At 30.5% G+C, this 18,037-nt stretch overlaps 1 protein-coding gene across 1 annotated transcript; it reads left to right on the top strand.

The window, feature by feature from the left end:
• The first annotated feature begins 3,293 nt into the window (after nucleotides 1-3,293).
• On the top strand, nucleotides 3,294-4,567 carry LOC111404294 (protein TIFY 10A-like). The gene is made up of 4 exons (XM_023033123.1): nucleotides 3,294-3,565; nucleotides 3,674-4,009; nucleotides 4,108-4,165; nucleotides 4,265-4,567. Exons 1-4 carry the CDS (start codon nucleotides 3,415-3,417, stop codon nucleotides 4,356-4,358), a joined length of 639 nt encoding a protein of 212 aa, XP_022888891.1. The 5' UTR covers nucleotides 3,294-3,414; the 3' UTR covers nucleotides 4,359-4,567.
• The last annotated feature ends 13,470 nt before the right edge of the window (nucleotides 4,568-18,037 follow it).

Below are 18,037 nucleotides of genomic sequence, written 5' to 3'. Positions count from 1 at the left end.
CCGCGTGTGTGAGATTTGGAATGGCGATCACATGTTAGTAAGGTAACTTTGGACATGAATTGATTAAATTTATTAGACCTAAACTCAAGTATATCCCCCGATTATATAAAAAGATCAATATCTTATATTTTTCTTCGGAGACTATTTGATTCGAGCAATAAAGCCTGCAGGTGTCTCAAAATCTGGTGTCTGTGGTCAACTAATTTTAGTTAACCTGCCTAAAGCTCGCTTCAGAGGCCATCTTAGTTATTTAATGGAGAAGGACCATGACTTAAGATGTAAAAAATATGATAAAGTTTAAAAATATTGAAAAATGTGAAAAATATATAAATGCTCAAAGTCGGGAGGAGAAAAGAAAAGAAAAATGTCCATACGAAATGAGCTTTTATTTAAAGGTCCTAATATGCTTTAAATGGTTTGACTTTCATAAGTAGAAGGATAAACTTATTGGCAGTGATATTTAGTATGTCATTTCTCACAAAATTAAGGTTTGGAGTCCTACTTACAAATGATTAGTAACGCTTTACACACATAGGTTTTGTACAACTTACTCCAAGTTAACTTGAACTGAGTATGTGGCCAGATTTATTGGTCATCGATTATGCTTGTACATGCCATCAATTACATATTTTGAGTTATTATATATTAATGCTAATATATAATATTATATAGTTAAGTTAAATGGGTTAAGTTCAAGTTTGGATTAAAGAAAGAAGGGACGTCGTAATTTCGGTAGCATGGACATTGCCAGAAAAACAAAAACAGATATAGCGTTGCTCGCTTGCCGCCCGTTTGTCGCTCAAGTGACAAACCCATTGCTTGCCTATCGCTAGTTACTCGCTGGAGCGACAGTGTTACGCGAAAAATCCTACTACGCATTTTTGGAGAGTTTTACACGGTCCAAATACCTAAATACCTTCACTATAAATACCCAACCCCTAGCATGAATTTTGGATGGTTGTTCATTGTGCCTCTTCTCTATAACACATTCGTAACATTCTTTGAAGATCCAAGAGCTTGTTCATGTATTCAATGCACTTACTCTTGAGATTATACAACCACGGTTGGGGGAAAAAAACATCGAATCCATTGAATCCAAAACACCTAATTCCTAAACACCAATAGTTAGGTACATTCTCAATTGAACTTCAAAGGCTGCTGGAGATTGAGAGAGGTTGGACTACAAGTGTAGGAAGATTATAAGAATTGGAGATTCTTGTATGTTTAACCATCTAAAAATTATTAAAAAATAACTTATTGCTTTTAATAGAGGAATTTTGCACGTAAGGTCAAACTAATCTATAATCTAAAACATTATAGCAGTATCCAAAGATTGTCAAGTGGTATCTAGAGCTTTTTAGATATGATTAATTAATTTCATTAATAAAAGGAGCAAGTTATCGAATAATGGAAGCACGTGAAGAAAAAGGGCCTTTAATGTCATGAATTAAATAATTAATTAATTTGCTAATATCATCTTAGCTTTGACTTGATAAAGTTTAGATTTAGGGACAACCAGCTGGATATCCACTACTTAATAGTCCTTGTTTGAACTACATTATTTTCATAAAAATGTATTTATGAATAGTGTAATGATTAAAAATGCGTGCTTAAAAATAAAAATTGGATTTGCATGTAATATTATTTTATTGAAAAATGTGATTAAAATGATGTCAAATCACTGTTTAAAAATATAATTTTTTTCCAAATAATGTAGATCAAACAGGGCCTATATACCTTTTTTTTTCTCTTAAATCGTCTTTTAACTTCGACAAATTACATTTTTTCTCCTTTCAACAAATGTTTACAACTTAATAATATTCTTCAAAATTAATTTAATTGTTTAAAGAAAAAAGAATGAAATTAGTGAATACATTGACTAGAAAAAGGAACAAAAACTTTAAATATAATTGAATTATAATTTTATTATATTTTATTGGTATTATAGTAAAAGGAATTTAATTTTGTTGAATTAATAAATGTGCATGAATATAGAAAAATAAAGAATTAAATAAAGGAAAAATAAACAAAATAAAAAAGAGATTGCGAAGGGACCAATATTATCTCTTGTAGTTTTATGAAATGAGAGAAGGGGTAAAAGTGATGCAATAATAATAATTTGTATTTGACTGACACACGTCTTATGGAAAACCAACTTCGAGGAAGTTTGAGTAATTTTAGAAAGCGAGAGGTGTCTGCATAATCAAATAATTTAAAAGAGTTTTTCCATATATATAGAATTTATTTCATATAAAGTATAAAGAAATCTCACATGAATGTAAATCCTATATGAATAAAAAAGTGTCAAAAAAATCCACCCCGTCACACACTACCCCCTGCTGTGAGTGGATTGGTCTGTATGGATTCCGTAAAATCAGACTGTACGTTTAGCATCTCTCAATTTAAAAAGATTACTCTCTCGTTTTTATTTTTATTTTAAAATAATCGACACAAAATTTCAAAAAGGAAGTTAAATGCACTACGGCAAAGTAAAGTGGCAAATGACAGGGACATCCTCATAATTACTGTGCGACGATTTTGTGGACGCGTACAACACGTGTTTGAATAGAATACTGAATGATAATCATATAAAAATAATCTTAACAATTTCGGTATCTTACAAATTTAGCTCTCAAAATTCATGGTGTTACAATGTTGGTCACTATTCTCAATTCAAAATGAGACAAGTTGCTACATTGATTTTACTAAATTGAAATCCAAAACCCATTTCCTAAATAAGAAACTATAAATCCAAGTTCTAGCGGACTATTTGTCGTTGATTTATACCATCTAACAATCTAGTCATCTATATTTACGTTGCATTAGTTTGTAATGATAGAATTGAGAAAAGAAAGCAATAGTATAGAAAAATTAAAATCGAATATTAGATTCTTAACAAAATAAAGTTTAGAGCTCTTAACTACCAAGCGCACAAACAATACATTATCCTATAAGCCCCTCGGTGCATAGCCAAGTGGTGCAAAGAATAGGAGTGAGGTTATTTCACGCCTTACTGGTAGCCGCAGTGTGAAAGTTCTATTCCTAAAACATGGAATTAGATTCCTTGTAAGCGTAGTGTACAGACAGCTCTTGTTCCCTTATATGTTGGGACACATTCTTTGATTTACCTCCCTTACTAAACTCTAAGGATAGAACGGTGGAGGCTCTCAAGATTGGGGTTCAAATTTTAATACATTACCCTATAATGACTATTACAAAAATAAAATGAGTCAAGGTCTGCGCGAATACAAGTCCAATTCTTAAAAGCCCACATATTCCTCGTGCCTTTTCTTTTCCTCAAAAACCATAATTCCTTTATAAATTATGTAAGTCTTCATTCATAGCATAAACTGAAAGCAAATGCTTTTTTAAGTTCTGTAACCATTGATATTTTTTATCAGTATTTGATTTAAAATGGGTTCGTCGGAAAATGTTGATTCCGGTAATTTTTCCGTGAAGAGATCAAACTTCTCGCAAACATGCAGTCGGTTGAGTCAGTACTTGAAAGAGAACGGTAGCTTTGGGGACCTCAACCTTGGCTTCACTCAGAATTTTGAATCAAAAAGTATTTTCCTCATTTTGTTTTAATTTCTTTCCCCTTTTCGGTTTACTTTTAGAGTTGGTTTCTTAGATCCGTTTTTCGTCCTTAGCTAAAGTTCACTTAATTCCGCAGGAACTGCTCCGACCGGGACAATGAATTTGCTGCCGATGATTGAGAAATCGGGTCAAAACTCGGGTGCTGATCTTAACATGCCGGTGGAGAAATCTGAGCAAGAAACGGCACAGATGACAATATTTTATGCCGGTGAAGTGATAGTTTTTGATGATTTTCCGGCAGACAAAGCCAAGGAAATGATGATATTAGCAAGCAATTCAAGTGCCCAAAACCACTCCACCACCGCCTTCCCTCCGCCACTGCCAACGCCTCCGCCGTCTAATATGGTCCAAAGTCCAGCTGAATCCGCCACCAACATTGTACCCACTCCGGCGGCGCCGCCTCTTGCTTCAGGTAAACCCCAGTGAGAAAAAATCGATTTTTTTTTTTTTTTCATTTTTTGAATTTTGGGTGAGTTAAATCTTATACATATAATTTGTTTTTTTTTCCAGATTTGCCAATTGCAAGGAAAAATTCAATATCCCGGTTCTTGGAGAAACGAAAAGAAAGGTAGCAATTCAGAATAATAAAAAATCATAGCCATGTTGTCAATTTTATATTTTTTTTCTCTCTCGACGGAATTTAATTGAGGCAATTGTGTTATTACAGGTCCATAGCAAAAGCACCGTACCAAGCAACGGAGCCATCGAAGCCGGCTAAAGGCGAGCCATGGCTGGGATTGGGTCATCGATTCCCTCATTAGTTATATATGTTTTTGGTTTAATTAATTGATTTGTAGCATTAGCAAAGCTTACCGTCTTGATAGATTTTGATCACAAGTCAATTTGGTTTTGTTCTTACATTGATCAGTTTTTATTTAAATAATTAATCATGTAATTAAATTAGAGAGAATATAATGTGGTTGTAATTTGAGTTTTTGACGATATCAATTCTCCTTTGTTATTCTCCCAATTTTGTTATGGTTTTCTCATCATGAATCTCTATTGCATCTGGATATTATTTTCATTTCCAATCGTCTATCAAAATTTTGGAGATCATCACGTCCCAATGTGATATTATTATCCCTCCCTTTGGAAGAATTAGTAAACAGATTAATTTATAAATAAATAAATGAAAATGATAAATAAGTGAATAGTAATTATCATTTTATTATAATGTATGGTTAAAAATAAAGTTTAATCATTTATAAATTATTTTATTTATTCGAACAAATAGGCTTATACTTAAATACTTGTACAATGTTAATTGAAAACGTTTGATGTGACGAAATTCGGAAAGTTGATATAAAAAAAAACAATTTTGAAATTTTTTGAAATTGATGAATATGATGATATTAAATCATCATCGTCAACAAACATTGTCAACTATCATCGTACTTGTAGCATCTCTCAATTGTTTGTTTTAAAAAAAAAAAGTGCTAGATGAGGTTGAGATCTCCTCCCATGCTCCTCCGTCACCATGGAGGGAAATGCGACGACTCGATGTGAATTAAGTAATATTTTCTCGATCTTGTAATAATTTCTTTTCCATTTTTATTCTCTTTGAAACTCTAGTTGGATGTGGATATTATTATTCATTTTCTATTATCTATCACAATTTCGGGGATTATCACACGGCAATAGGACACTATTAAAATAGGAGTCAAGTTTATTTCCTAAATAGCTTATCGATCTTCAAGAGATATTGCCTCAAAATTTGCATTCAACCTCAAAGAAGGACAAATGAGCTTGACAAAGATAGATAACTCAATGTGATTCACTTAAGCGATCTCAAGAGTGAGAACCCTTGAGCGAGCATGGCAAAAAGGACACGATCATCACATTGAATATATGAGTTTCGAGAATATGAGTTGTCTTTGTACATAACGTAAAGGAGGGCACAACAATATTAAAGAAAAAATAGGGAAAGGAGAAGAAATATTCTTCCCCGCATTCACTGTTTGAGTCGTGGTCCCGGTCGATTGGAATTTTCTTAAAGTAAAAGCTTTATTTCAAAGCTAACCACTATTGAGACCAGATATTTTAGTGGTGTTCATACAATTGAAAGGAAGGATTTCTTTGACAACAATTAACGCGGTTTTGAAAATTATGACACGGCAATGGCTTTATTTTGCAGAAATAAACGTGAATAAAAGAGAAGAATGTCCTGTAGGGGATGGATACATTTTTCTACTCCACATGCTTATCTATACATGACTAGTAAAATAAATGTAAAATATATTGGCTTATTTTCAACTTCACGAGCTCCACAAGTCCTAATGGCGTGTTTGTAAACTTAAATAAAATTTTATATCAACTCATATTTTCTTATAATGATTTTTAAAGTTACATTTCGTTATATAGTTATTCACTATTTATGCAACATTCACTTTAGATCCAATGTGATCTCATTAAACCTTGACATCGACTAATGATTGTTCTATTCATATCATGAAATCACAAATCTTCAAAACAAAATGCAATTATAGAATGGAAAAACCTCACTTTTTACCATTATCGAATAGCGAAAAGGTTATGACAAAATCGTAATCCACAATGTGTAAGGTCACTATGTCGGGTATTTCATCGTTAATAAGACCAATGTAGTGATTTAAAATTTTGCTTGAGCATTAGTGACCTCTATGAAAATAGTTTGTTGTTTATGTACTCTATTGGTCAATAAAACTTTCGAATAACTGGCCTCTTCGACATGTGACATTCACATTAATAGAGATTGCTATATATATATATATATATAAACGAGGACTAACTAGTATTGTCACGTTCTTCACGACGTCGGCTGCATTGAATAGAAAGGACCATTTTTCGAACATTTATATTAAATTTATTTTATTATGTTTGAGCCCCTTTATTCAAAATTTTTGCCAATTTCATTTCTTCATTGTGGGTGCCACATTGAATGAATTGTCGGTTATTCCTAGACAAATACCATCCATGATTGACCATTGGAGAGTCGTGTTAGGTGCCCAAATCTGAATCCCCTGTTTACCCTTCAAATAAATGGTGGGTGGTTATTTAGAAGTTAAGGAGTAACACAGTTATTTTTGGAAATTAGGGTCGAAAAATGAGGATGTTTTTGACCTTTTGAATTTGTACATTTTTTGCAACAATTAAAAGGTCTGACACAGTTATGTCCACTTGCAATTTTTAAACAATTAATTTATACGGTTTAAAAATTAGAATAATGGGATCAAACAATTAATTTCTAGATGAGGTTAGAATGAGTCAATAGAGTACGAATCTAATGTATTTCTTAAATATCACAAATGTTCATGTATATACATGTACTTCGTTGTTTCCAATCATGCTATACTAACTTTTTGAATAACATCCTGAGTAACAAAAGCGTTACGTGACAAAATTTTATTGGACTGTTTAAAAAATAATTAATAGTGTCATCCAACCAATATTTTTCACATCCTCTGTTAATAAAGATGTCAAATTCATTTGACAACAAATCTTAATTCGTCATGTTTGTATACATGTATTGATGTACATAAAAAAAAAAAAACGATGCATATGATTTGTATCATAGTTGCTGATCTTAAATATTAGTACAAGTTTTGAACTTTTAGGCATTCTCGTTGAATTAAATAAAATTCATGTGATGTTGTAAATATAGTAAATTTTACAAATAACTTTTATACTCTTGCTAGTGGTGGCAATGCTTGACTCGGCCCTTAATCTCACGAGCTCAGCTCGCGCTATTGGCGAGCCTCGCTCGTGGCTTGTTGAATTTGGGGGAGCTCGACTCGACCCACGAGGTCGTGGTCCGAACCAAGCTTTGGCTCGTGGGCTCGTCCTTTTTTTTAAGAGTTTTACAAATAAATGAAATAATAGAAAACACTTTTAAAAAAAATAAAAAGTGTTAAAAAATACAAATAATTTAATGAAGACAATTTTTTATTTTTTTTATTTATATCATATTGTAATATAATATTTTTTATAAAATATAAAATATTTATATAATGAAGATGAATTATTTTTTGAAATACATTTACAAAAAATATATTTTTTTGATTTCTTTTTAAAGTACATAAAATGTAAACCCTCCTCCTTTATCCGAGTTTGGGATCCATTACATCAATTTTAAGTAGGCGAAATTAAAAATTGTACACGAACAACTTGTTGTAACGTATACAATTTTTTAAAGAAAATTAAATTTAACGATTAAAAAATAAAGAAATTTTGATTAATATCATTAAATTAAATATCACTTATTTGATGACATGCAATTTCAGCTTATTTATCTTGTAGTCGAAAATGAGCTTCTTGTCAATCCTTCACGTACATTAACGCTTCCAAAACATTTTCTTTCAATCGGCTCCTGATATCGATCAAAACCCTTTTACTTACACTAAAAGCAGACTCTGAAACAATAGTGCTAACCGGGGGTGTCAGCAAATCTTTCGCAATTGCAGAAACAATTGGCCAACGTTTTTCATACTTTCGTCAGAATTCAATTATTTCTTCTGAACTTTTTTTAATTGTTCTGTCTGTTGGCATATTATGATTGAAGTAATCAATTAATTCGATAGACATCGCATTTTGAGTTTAGGCCGATGTTTGATGAGATGCAAATGTGGACGACATGGCACTAGATGAACACATTGCAGTTGCATCATATCTAAATGTATTAATGCCTTGAAATAAATTCATTATTTCAGCATCATCCTCTTCAATTTCAACAGAGGGAGCAAGTGCAGAGAGTACCCGACTAACATTCGCACCCATTCTTTCCGCATATAAATCGTACATTCCACATAATGTTTATTCTAAATTCTTATAGGTGATAGGTGTATCAAGTATTAAAATTTTATTGATTTGATTAATTACGTATTTAGTTCCCAAAATATTATATCAGGGATCCATTGCGCATGCTAAAAAAAATAACATAGACAGTTCTTCCCAATATTTTCAAAACTTTAATTCCATAACAATTATAATTTCACTAAAAGCAATATCATTTTTATATTTATGGAATGTTCTTGTAATTATATAAAGGCGTTCAAGCACCATACAACTTATGAGATAATAAACACCGAATAAAATTTTTGTGATCTCATAAAAAGATGTCAAAAATCGTTTAACTTTCAAAACTAAAATCTAATCGGATTCATTTAACATATCATCATCATCACTTCTAACGTGTCTATTGTTATAAAAGTCAGTTATTAGATTTTCGAAACCTTCACATGACTTTAATAGCAAGTAAGTAAAGTTCCATCTATGGCCTACGTCACTAACAAATGTTTTAGCAGTCGTCACCCCTAATTCGGCACAAAAATCTTAAAATGCTTGTTTTCTACCAGGAGAGATCGTAATATATACTAATGCATTCCTAATCCTTTGAAATTCATCATTTATATGTTTTAAATCATCTTGCACAATTAAATTCAAGTTATGACATACACAACGAATATGAAATAAATACCCACCAAAATCAGGTTGAAGCGTTCTTCATAATTTATCGACGACTACCTTATTAACGCTAGCGTTATCAAAAGTAAAAGACTGAATTTTAGTCTCGCAATTATATTCTCTAACAATACTGATAATAGCATTAGATATATTATTAGCATTGTGAGGAAACTCAATAATTCTAAAAGCAACAATTTTCTTATGCATGCACTAAAGTAGGTCTATATAGTGTGAGGTTACAGCTATATATGCTCTTTTATTAACCCCTTCTCATATATCAGAAGTTAAAGATATAACACCCCGCTATTGTTGCAAATTCATAATTAATTGTTGTTTTGAATTATTGAAATATTGTATTGTATCAACACAAAGAGTGTTTCGACTTATCCCAAGGTACCTCGATTGCAGATATTTTTTCATGAACGAGACGAAGTGTTGGTTGTCTGCAATAGCCAGAGGCAACTCAGTGATCGCAACAAATTTCACTATTTCGGTTCGAGTATTGTCCTCCGAATACACCCACGTGAATAGGGGTGAAGTTGTAGAACCGGTGTCTGGGCTGCCAAATTGCAATTGTGTTTTGAATAACATTTTGAATAACATCCTGAGTTACAAAAGCGTTATGTGACAGAATTTTATTGGACTGTTTAAAAAATAATTAATAGTGTCATCCAACCAATATTTTTCACATCTTCTGTTAATAAAGATGTCAAATTCATTTGACAACAAATCTTAATTTGTCATGTTTGTATACATGTATTGATGTACATATAAAAAACAATGCATATGCTTTGTATCATAGTTGCTGGTCTTAAATATAAGTACAAGTTTTGAACTTTTAGGCATTCTCGTTAAATTAAATAAAATTCATGTGATGTTGTAAATATAGTAATTTTTACGAATAACTTTTATACTCCTGCGGTCATAGTCATTATGTGACTATGACTATTGATCCCTTGTAACCCTAATTCTTTCCTATAAATATGAAACTTTGATTCTTAATAAAACAAATAATTCTATTGGCTTATTTCTTTTGTTCTCTAGTTTATAATACGTTATCAACACGATTCTCTCAAAATCAAAGTAAATTAGTTAGAAAGTAATAATTTTTATAAGCATAATCTTGTGATACATGTAACAAAATTTATTTGATGGACATGTGAATTCTTTCAATGTACATGTACATCATAATGATGTTGCTTCTTTTTCTCTACTTTTTGTTTGTATGCATATAAATTGTAATTCACATTTGCATATGCAATTCGTACGCATATTAATTCATGGTTTAATAAGTAATTTCATAGTTTACCATTAATTTATGTCTTTTAATTCAAACACAATCAATTTGCCATATATTATTTATGTATTAATTCTGTCTTTTAATTCTGCTTCATATTCGTTCTATCTTCAGTTTCAGTAGATATGAAATTCACGTGCATGTTTGGAATTTTTTACATGTTAGTAAAAGATTTAGTCAATTTTGTTAACTTCTATATATAAAGATTATTTTATCATTACATGTTTGTTACTTTGGTAACTAATTTTTATATGTAAATTCATAACCTATCAGTTTGGTAATTAATTTTTATACTATATCCTATTTATATGATAATTAATATTTTTAACCTGATTAAATATTTTTAGATGCTCCTTTATCAACTTTAAAATGATAATATATCATGTTATTGTTTATGAAATAGCACAATATTATAACTAATATTCCAAAATGATATTTTTCGTAGATTTATTTATTACAAATATTTTGTTGCTCTTGAAGTAACATATAATATTTTTTACTAACATTCTAGTTAACCTTTACTTGCTATCGAGAAAATATAATTAAATACGATCTAACATATAATTTTCAATTTTTAAAAAGAATATTGACATATTATTCTTGAAAAAATAATGATAAAAGACAATGTGCAATCAAATTAGCACATATTTCAAAAAAAAAAAAAACATATCATGTTGAATTCATGTTTATCCCCAAAGGGAAATATATAGCTCATGTTATATTAACATTAATTAGTTTATCTATTTGATTTATTATTATATGATCATATAACATTTAATTATATTATTTGAAATTAAATAATAGAATTATATCTTATATTGAATCAGAAATTCAATCTGATCTCATTATTTGACATGATCAGTTGGACTATCATTGAATCAATAATGATACGAAATTAAAAATTCAAATGAATTTTCAATGAAGAACCAGAAGATTCTTCAATCTAATTAAATCCTATGTGATGTTTTTTTTTTTTTTTTTATGAAATTTTTTTGTTAACTATCACTATCTAAAATGGGGACTAAATTTTCAATATTTCTGAAAATTAATCAAGATGATAAATGGGGTCCATCATCCTCCATGTTGACCATCTAAATATAATTTGTATCTAATATATTTGATATAAATACAAGATGATTGTATGGTATTCGCAATCCGAAGTTTGCTAAGCCCTTGTTTTAGTCATATTATTGGAATGAAAATGTATTTTTGAATAATATATTGATGGGAAATGAGTTGTTAAAAAATAAGGAAATATTGTAGATTTGCTTGTAATTTTATTTTATTAAAGAATGTGTGATTGAAATAATGTCAAATCACTTTTGAATAATGTATTTTTTTTCAAATAATGTGGCTCAAACAATGCCTAAATTATTGTCCAAGTTTTTAATTACGAGCATAATTTTCAAATTATACAATCAAGTTGTTGTGTCTTATTAGTGCTAGTGATCTTAAATGTCAATCTTTCGATAAGTGTTAGTTGATACGTCGATAAATGATTTTACATCATTATTTGTTAAATGCTTTCAATTAATTTAATTGAGAACAAAACACTTCTCATTTCTGTTTAGAGAAAGTTATTATGCATCACATCAACATCATAGTTCTTCATGTTATAATTAGCTTATGGTCAAACCGTCAAAGCTTAATTTTTTCATCAGCATATTTTAATTGTTCATTATATGTAAAATTGATCTACCACAATGCACTAAAATGAAAGGTAAAGAATGCTAAAATAAATCAGCAGTTTGAACCCTTATACAATATCTCAAGCCCTAAAGGGTAATATTTTATAAAGCGATTTGCTATTTGTCAATTTGACTGGACAACTCTCACGATATTAGGGGGATGAATTAAGAAGTTGTAATTAATGTACAAATGTTTCATTATATAAATCCTCACAAAAGATAATTGAACCAGAAGTTTGAAAGATAATTTATTTGGATACATTTATTGATCAGAGAGATTAACCATATCTCAAGCGCTAATTTTAACTGCTCCAACATGAATTGATGTCCTAGGAGGACAATTTAATAGTATTATATTTATATATCTATGGTATGTCTGAAATGTGATGGTATTCGATTATAATAAAAAAGAAATAAATCTTCGAACAAAAATAGAGCACTTATCAAAGATAATCCCATTGAGGAAACATATACTCTTAATAAGTATATAGACACAATAAATTATAATATTTCAGAAGAGATTCGGGTACTTGATATATTGAAAATTGAAATATCTCAATAAATTATGCCATTATCGAAAAGAATAAAATCAAAAATAAAAAATTGTCGACAACACTTTTGCACATGATATACTGCATTATATAGCAAGGAATCGAAATAAATACGTTGAAATATATTGAATAAAGTAATGATTGGTCAAATAAAAGAGACGAAATCCAAAATTGAATTCACTAGAAAATCTTGAAGATTCTATACATGTAATCTGAAAATCTAAAGGTATACTTACCAAAAAAAGGAAATGAGAAAAATAAAATCGTAACATGTATTGCACAACTCTCAATATAGTGAATTAATCTTGATTTCATATCATGATATCTTGACGATGCACGAAATTTGAAATATTTGATAATTAACTCATCTGACATAACTATTAATGTTATTCTTGAAAATTTTAATATGCATGAAGCATACGTCAAGTGATATTATCATGAAAGAGAGTAAATAAACATTATACTCTTTTTCTCTTAACCAAAGTTTTGTTCTGTTGAATTTTTCTGACGAGTTTTTTTAACGAGATAATTGTTATAGCATACTAAAAAATAATGTACTTTTTTTTTCCTTTATTAGATTTTTCTCATGGGTTTAATAAGGTTTTAATGAGACACGTTTTAGTGTAAAAAATTTCCATAACATACAATGTACTTACACTCAAAATAATACTCTGATAAATATGAAACTCTTGAAAAGATCAACAAAAGTTATTTTTTGAATCATTATGTTACTACGGTCATCATGTTTTGTCCCACTAAATTTTTTTTAAAACATTGACGTGCAAGATATCAATATTGAAGATATTGACATATAAGACATGGATCACTTGATACAAGAATTGAAATCAGATGAGCAGCTGTACTATTTTCCTTCACTCAAAATTTGTCTCATTAGATTTTTTTGACTAGGTTTTAATGAGACGACATTTTATTACTCTAAATTATTTGTACTCTTTTTTCATTTATTGTCATTTTTGTCCCATGAGATTTTTGCCAATTAATGTTTCAATGAGATAGTTATTATGTTAATATTCATTCATTGGAAGTGTTGTAAATATAGTAGTATTTATGAATGAATTTTATACTTTTGTTAGTCATAGTCATTATGACCGTTGTATTTCTTATGCCCTAATTCTTTCGTATAAATATGTGACTTTGATTTTTAATAAGATACACAATTATATTGGTTTCTCTCTTTTATTCTTCCTTTTCTCTCTAGTTTATAACAAGTGACTCATTTTTTTTTCTTTTTGCACAAATTACATGCGTTAGGATATTTTTATCAAATTAGACAAAATTGGCGGAGTTTCTACTCCATTTTAACACTTTAGTTTTTGCATGTCAATGTTGCCTAGATTCATCTAAATGATATTTTAAATAAATAGCACAACAATTGTTTTGCATGGCTGAATGAACATTTAATATTTTCTTCTAATTATTATTATTATTGCAGGAGACAATTTCATTTTTACATTAAAAAAAAAAAAAAAAAAAAAAAAAAAAAGATAAAAAGTAGACTAGTTAGAAAATTTTCCCAATTAAGAATGGCTTAAGAGTGTTTTTTCAAACCTCTTTACTCTTGTTGTACAACATACTATTATCATTGTCCGAACAATTAGACATCCAATCTATAATTATAACGATGCAAATGTAAGAAGGGAGCTCTATTAATTGACTTACAGCAAGTGCATGAAAAAAAAAGGGAAACTGTGTCAATCTATTATCGCTCCAAATAATTAATGACAAAATACGAAGAGCTTAAATAGACGGATGCAAATCTGGATCTACTAACAGAGCAATTTCATTCAATGCAAATCTGGATCTACTAACAGAGCAATTTCATTCAAGTCATAATCGTGTCTGACCCTCAACCCTTCAAATAATTAACGATAAAATACGAAGAGATTAAATAGGCAGATGCAAATCTGGATTTACCAATAGAGTAATTTCATTCAACTTATAATCGTGTTTGACCCTCAACCCTTCATGATTACCTCAATACACCGGACATTCTCAAGCCTTTTCAAGTACATTATTAGTTTATTTTAAAATGTTAACGTGGTGATTCTGTTTGATTTTGTAGTTGAAATTTCACATTATTGTTATCTTTTAAAAAATTTTCATGGTAGATAACTTGGCCAAAGTAACTTATCCATCTTGACTTGGTGTAATTGCTAATTAGCCCTCTTCAATATCTTATGCAGTACCGATTGATTGGATTAATGCTTTGTTTTAGTGGGAGGGAAATTATGAATATTGAATATTTAGTGGTCAACTTACCTAGCAACCAACTCATGCACAAGACCCGTGCACTGGCTGCAAATTGTTATATGTGCCCAATACAATTGTAAGGTTGTTGGCTTTTGTTGAATATTATTGGTGTTAGTAATTGTTATGGTAAATCTTCATTTTCGGACAAATAAGACGAGTAGCATCCATCCTATCGTCTCAATAGTCTTAAATGTTAGTCTTGTATTGATGGTACATTTCTTGCACCCAGTGAACTACCTACTATTTGAAAACTATTATTTATATTTTTTTTTCTACGTACTTATTTTCAACCATATATTCACACAATAAAATATTATGCACTCAAATTCAATTTTTTTTAAAAATACTTTTGAGCCTCTATTTTCTAAAAATCATTATTTATAACAATATTTTCTCAAATAATAATTGTCAAACGGGGGCAATGTCATTGACATGGAAAAAAAAAGGATGAGTAATAATATTTATCATCCGATTCTACATACCCAAATGAATGACTGGACCTAGACTAGTGTGACATTTACAAGATGTTAATTGCGTATATGATTTTTTATTTCTGCTCCATCCATGTCACCAATTTAGTTTTGTTACGTTGCAATGATTTGGATGAGTACAGTATTTTTTTTTTTTTTGGTTATTAGTATATTATATTTAGAAGTGTGATAACATGTAATTTTACTTGAAAATCGTAATTTCATTTTTTTTTTAAATTCAAGGTTCAATATTTTATTGGTTTTAATTTTAGAATTTTTAAATAAACTTTTTGAAAGTAATTAGAAATTGTGGCCGCCTAAAGAGCTTAATGTTATAATTAGAAGTAAATTGAATTGAAGCAGGGAAAGATTCGAATATATATGTGATATAAAATAAAATAAAATAAAAATTCTCAATATACTATATCTTGAACTATATACATAAAATACTATATAAATATTATAATATTAGTGTAAATACTTGATCACTTGATTACTCCCTAAATTGTTTTGTAACTATATTATGCTACCAAACCCATGTAATAAGCTGAATTAAATACATTACATTAAAATATGCCAATTCAAAATTTGAAATTTAAAATGGTAATCATCACCTTGAGGACGAAACCCTGGTGGTGTTTCTACTTTGCCTTGAAGAATCATCTTATACATATTTTATATTGTACCTCATTAGATTTGACCCATTTCTTTAACCCATTTGTCCCACTTCCATTTCTATATAGGGAAAAATTCACAAACCATGTATTAATTATGCACAGTTCAAAAACCATATTTAAAGTTTAACTAATGCAAAAATCAGGTTTTTATCTAATTAATTAAAATTATTTATTAATCAAATATTATAAAATTACAATTATACAATTAATGATCACGTGTACACTTTACAGGTCACAGATTTATTTCTTGGTCACATATCTTCAAATTAATTGGTCACAAATTATCTCGAGGTTACAAATCAAAACTTTTATAGATCACAGATTATTTCGTGGTCACGGATCACAATTTATCCATCAATTTTATATGTCACAGTTTATATCATTGATCACAAATTTAAAAAATTATAAGTCACGAGTCACAACTATAGGTCACAAATAGTTATAAATCCAAAATATTATAGGTCACAGGTCACGTATTTTTGAATTTGATGGTCACAAATTATTTTTTAGTCATAAAATGATCGAATTTCAAGATCACAGATTAATTGTCGGTTATAGACACCAAACACCGATCTCGATCCACCTCAGTACATCACCAAACCCACCACCATTGCCATCTGAACCACACCATCGCCGCCTAAACTAAATCACTAACAAAAACTGCCACCGTTTCCTTCACCACACCATCACAACCTCCAACAAAACACCGACCAAGAAAGCCGACCACAAACGCCACCACCGCATCCGCATCCACATCCACGCTGTACAGAGTCCACCACTATATAAGACACCGTCATCGCACAAGACACCATCCAAATCCATCGCCACCGCAACCTCACGTCCACAGCCAACACCCTTACCACCAGCAACACAAACCCCAAAACTACTCCACACCCACTACAAAAATCAAATTCACAGTTGAAGACCGCCGCTGCCACCACCATTTTTGCAACACAACCGTCACCAAATTGCAAACAGCAACACCATCGCACAGGCGCACACACCACCACAGGTCAAATCCACCACTACCGCCTGTAAGTTGTAACCTACCTAGATTGACTGTAACCCTATTCGTGGTTCGAAGCAGAGGAGAAGAGAGAGAGAAAACCAATAGAATAGCCACCGGTGAGGATGCTTTTGAGTGTCGCCTCAGTCGTGATCGCCGTTGTCGTCGTGAATCGTCGTCGACGGTGGCGACGATGGTGTTTCATGATCGAGAGAAGGCAGAGTATGGAGATGGTAGAGAGAGAAAACAAAACGTGAAATTAGGGTTGGGGAAATTGAATTGGAAGAAATTAATATTTAAATTATTAAATCAATACCTGATTGTTGCATAATGAAACTCTAGCCCTGATGTTTGAATTTGATGTTTAAACCCTTGAATTTATGTAATTTTCCCTTCTATATATATGGGTTCACTTCACAACATAAGGTACGCTCTAAAATCTGAAACAAACCCCCTCTCTTGTCTCGGCACTCTTTATTTTCTTTTCGTTCGACCGTTGACTTGACCGTTAGAGTGTAAACGATCGCTGGACATTTTTCTCGATCGACGGCCTTTGCATCCTAACGGGGTGTGTAACGCCCTGACCCCTAGTGGATCGAAACGCTACTTACTTTACTTAGCTTAACCAGTGTTTAGTAATAAGTACATACGTTTTAGCAGAAGCTTACATCTTCGGATAATAATTTAAATAACAATACTTTAAATATTTTAAACAAAAATATTGAATCATTTTTCAAAACAACAAAATGTAATTTATTTGAAGAAAACATAACTTGTTCTCGCATTCTGCGTTATTCAAAACTTTAAGGAAATAACATTGGAAAACATTTCATAAAAATAAATCCAAATCACTTATTCACCGGATTTCCATGGGCTCGTTGCATCACTCTCCATCTTCTCCTCCATCCATGCCCGAGGTAGAATTCCTTCAATCTATAGAGATGAGATTAAACCCGTGAGTTGAAAAACTCAATAGGTGTCATAGGTGTATTTGTGATCAAGTTATACATTTCAAAATATTAACTTTATAACTTTTCATAC

Source organism: Olea europaea, chromosome 11, assembly GCF_002742605.1.
Source record: "Olea europaea var. sylvestris chromosome 11, O_europaea_v1, whole genome shotgun sequence".
NCBI lineage: Eukaryota > Viridiplantae > Streptophyta > Magnoliopsida > Lamiales > Oleaceae > Olea > Olea europaea.
The sequence above is the reverse complement of the archived record's forward strand: the minus strand, read 5'-3'. Positions and strand labels throughout refer to the sequence as shown.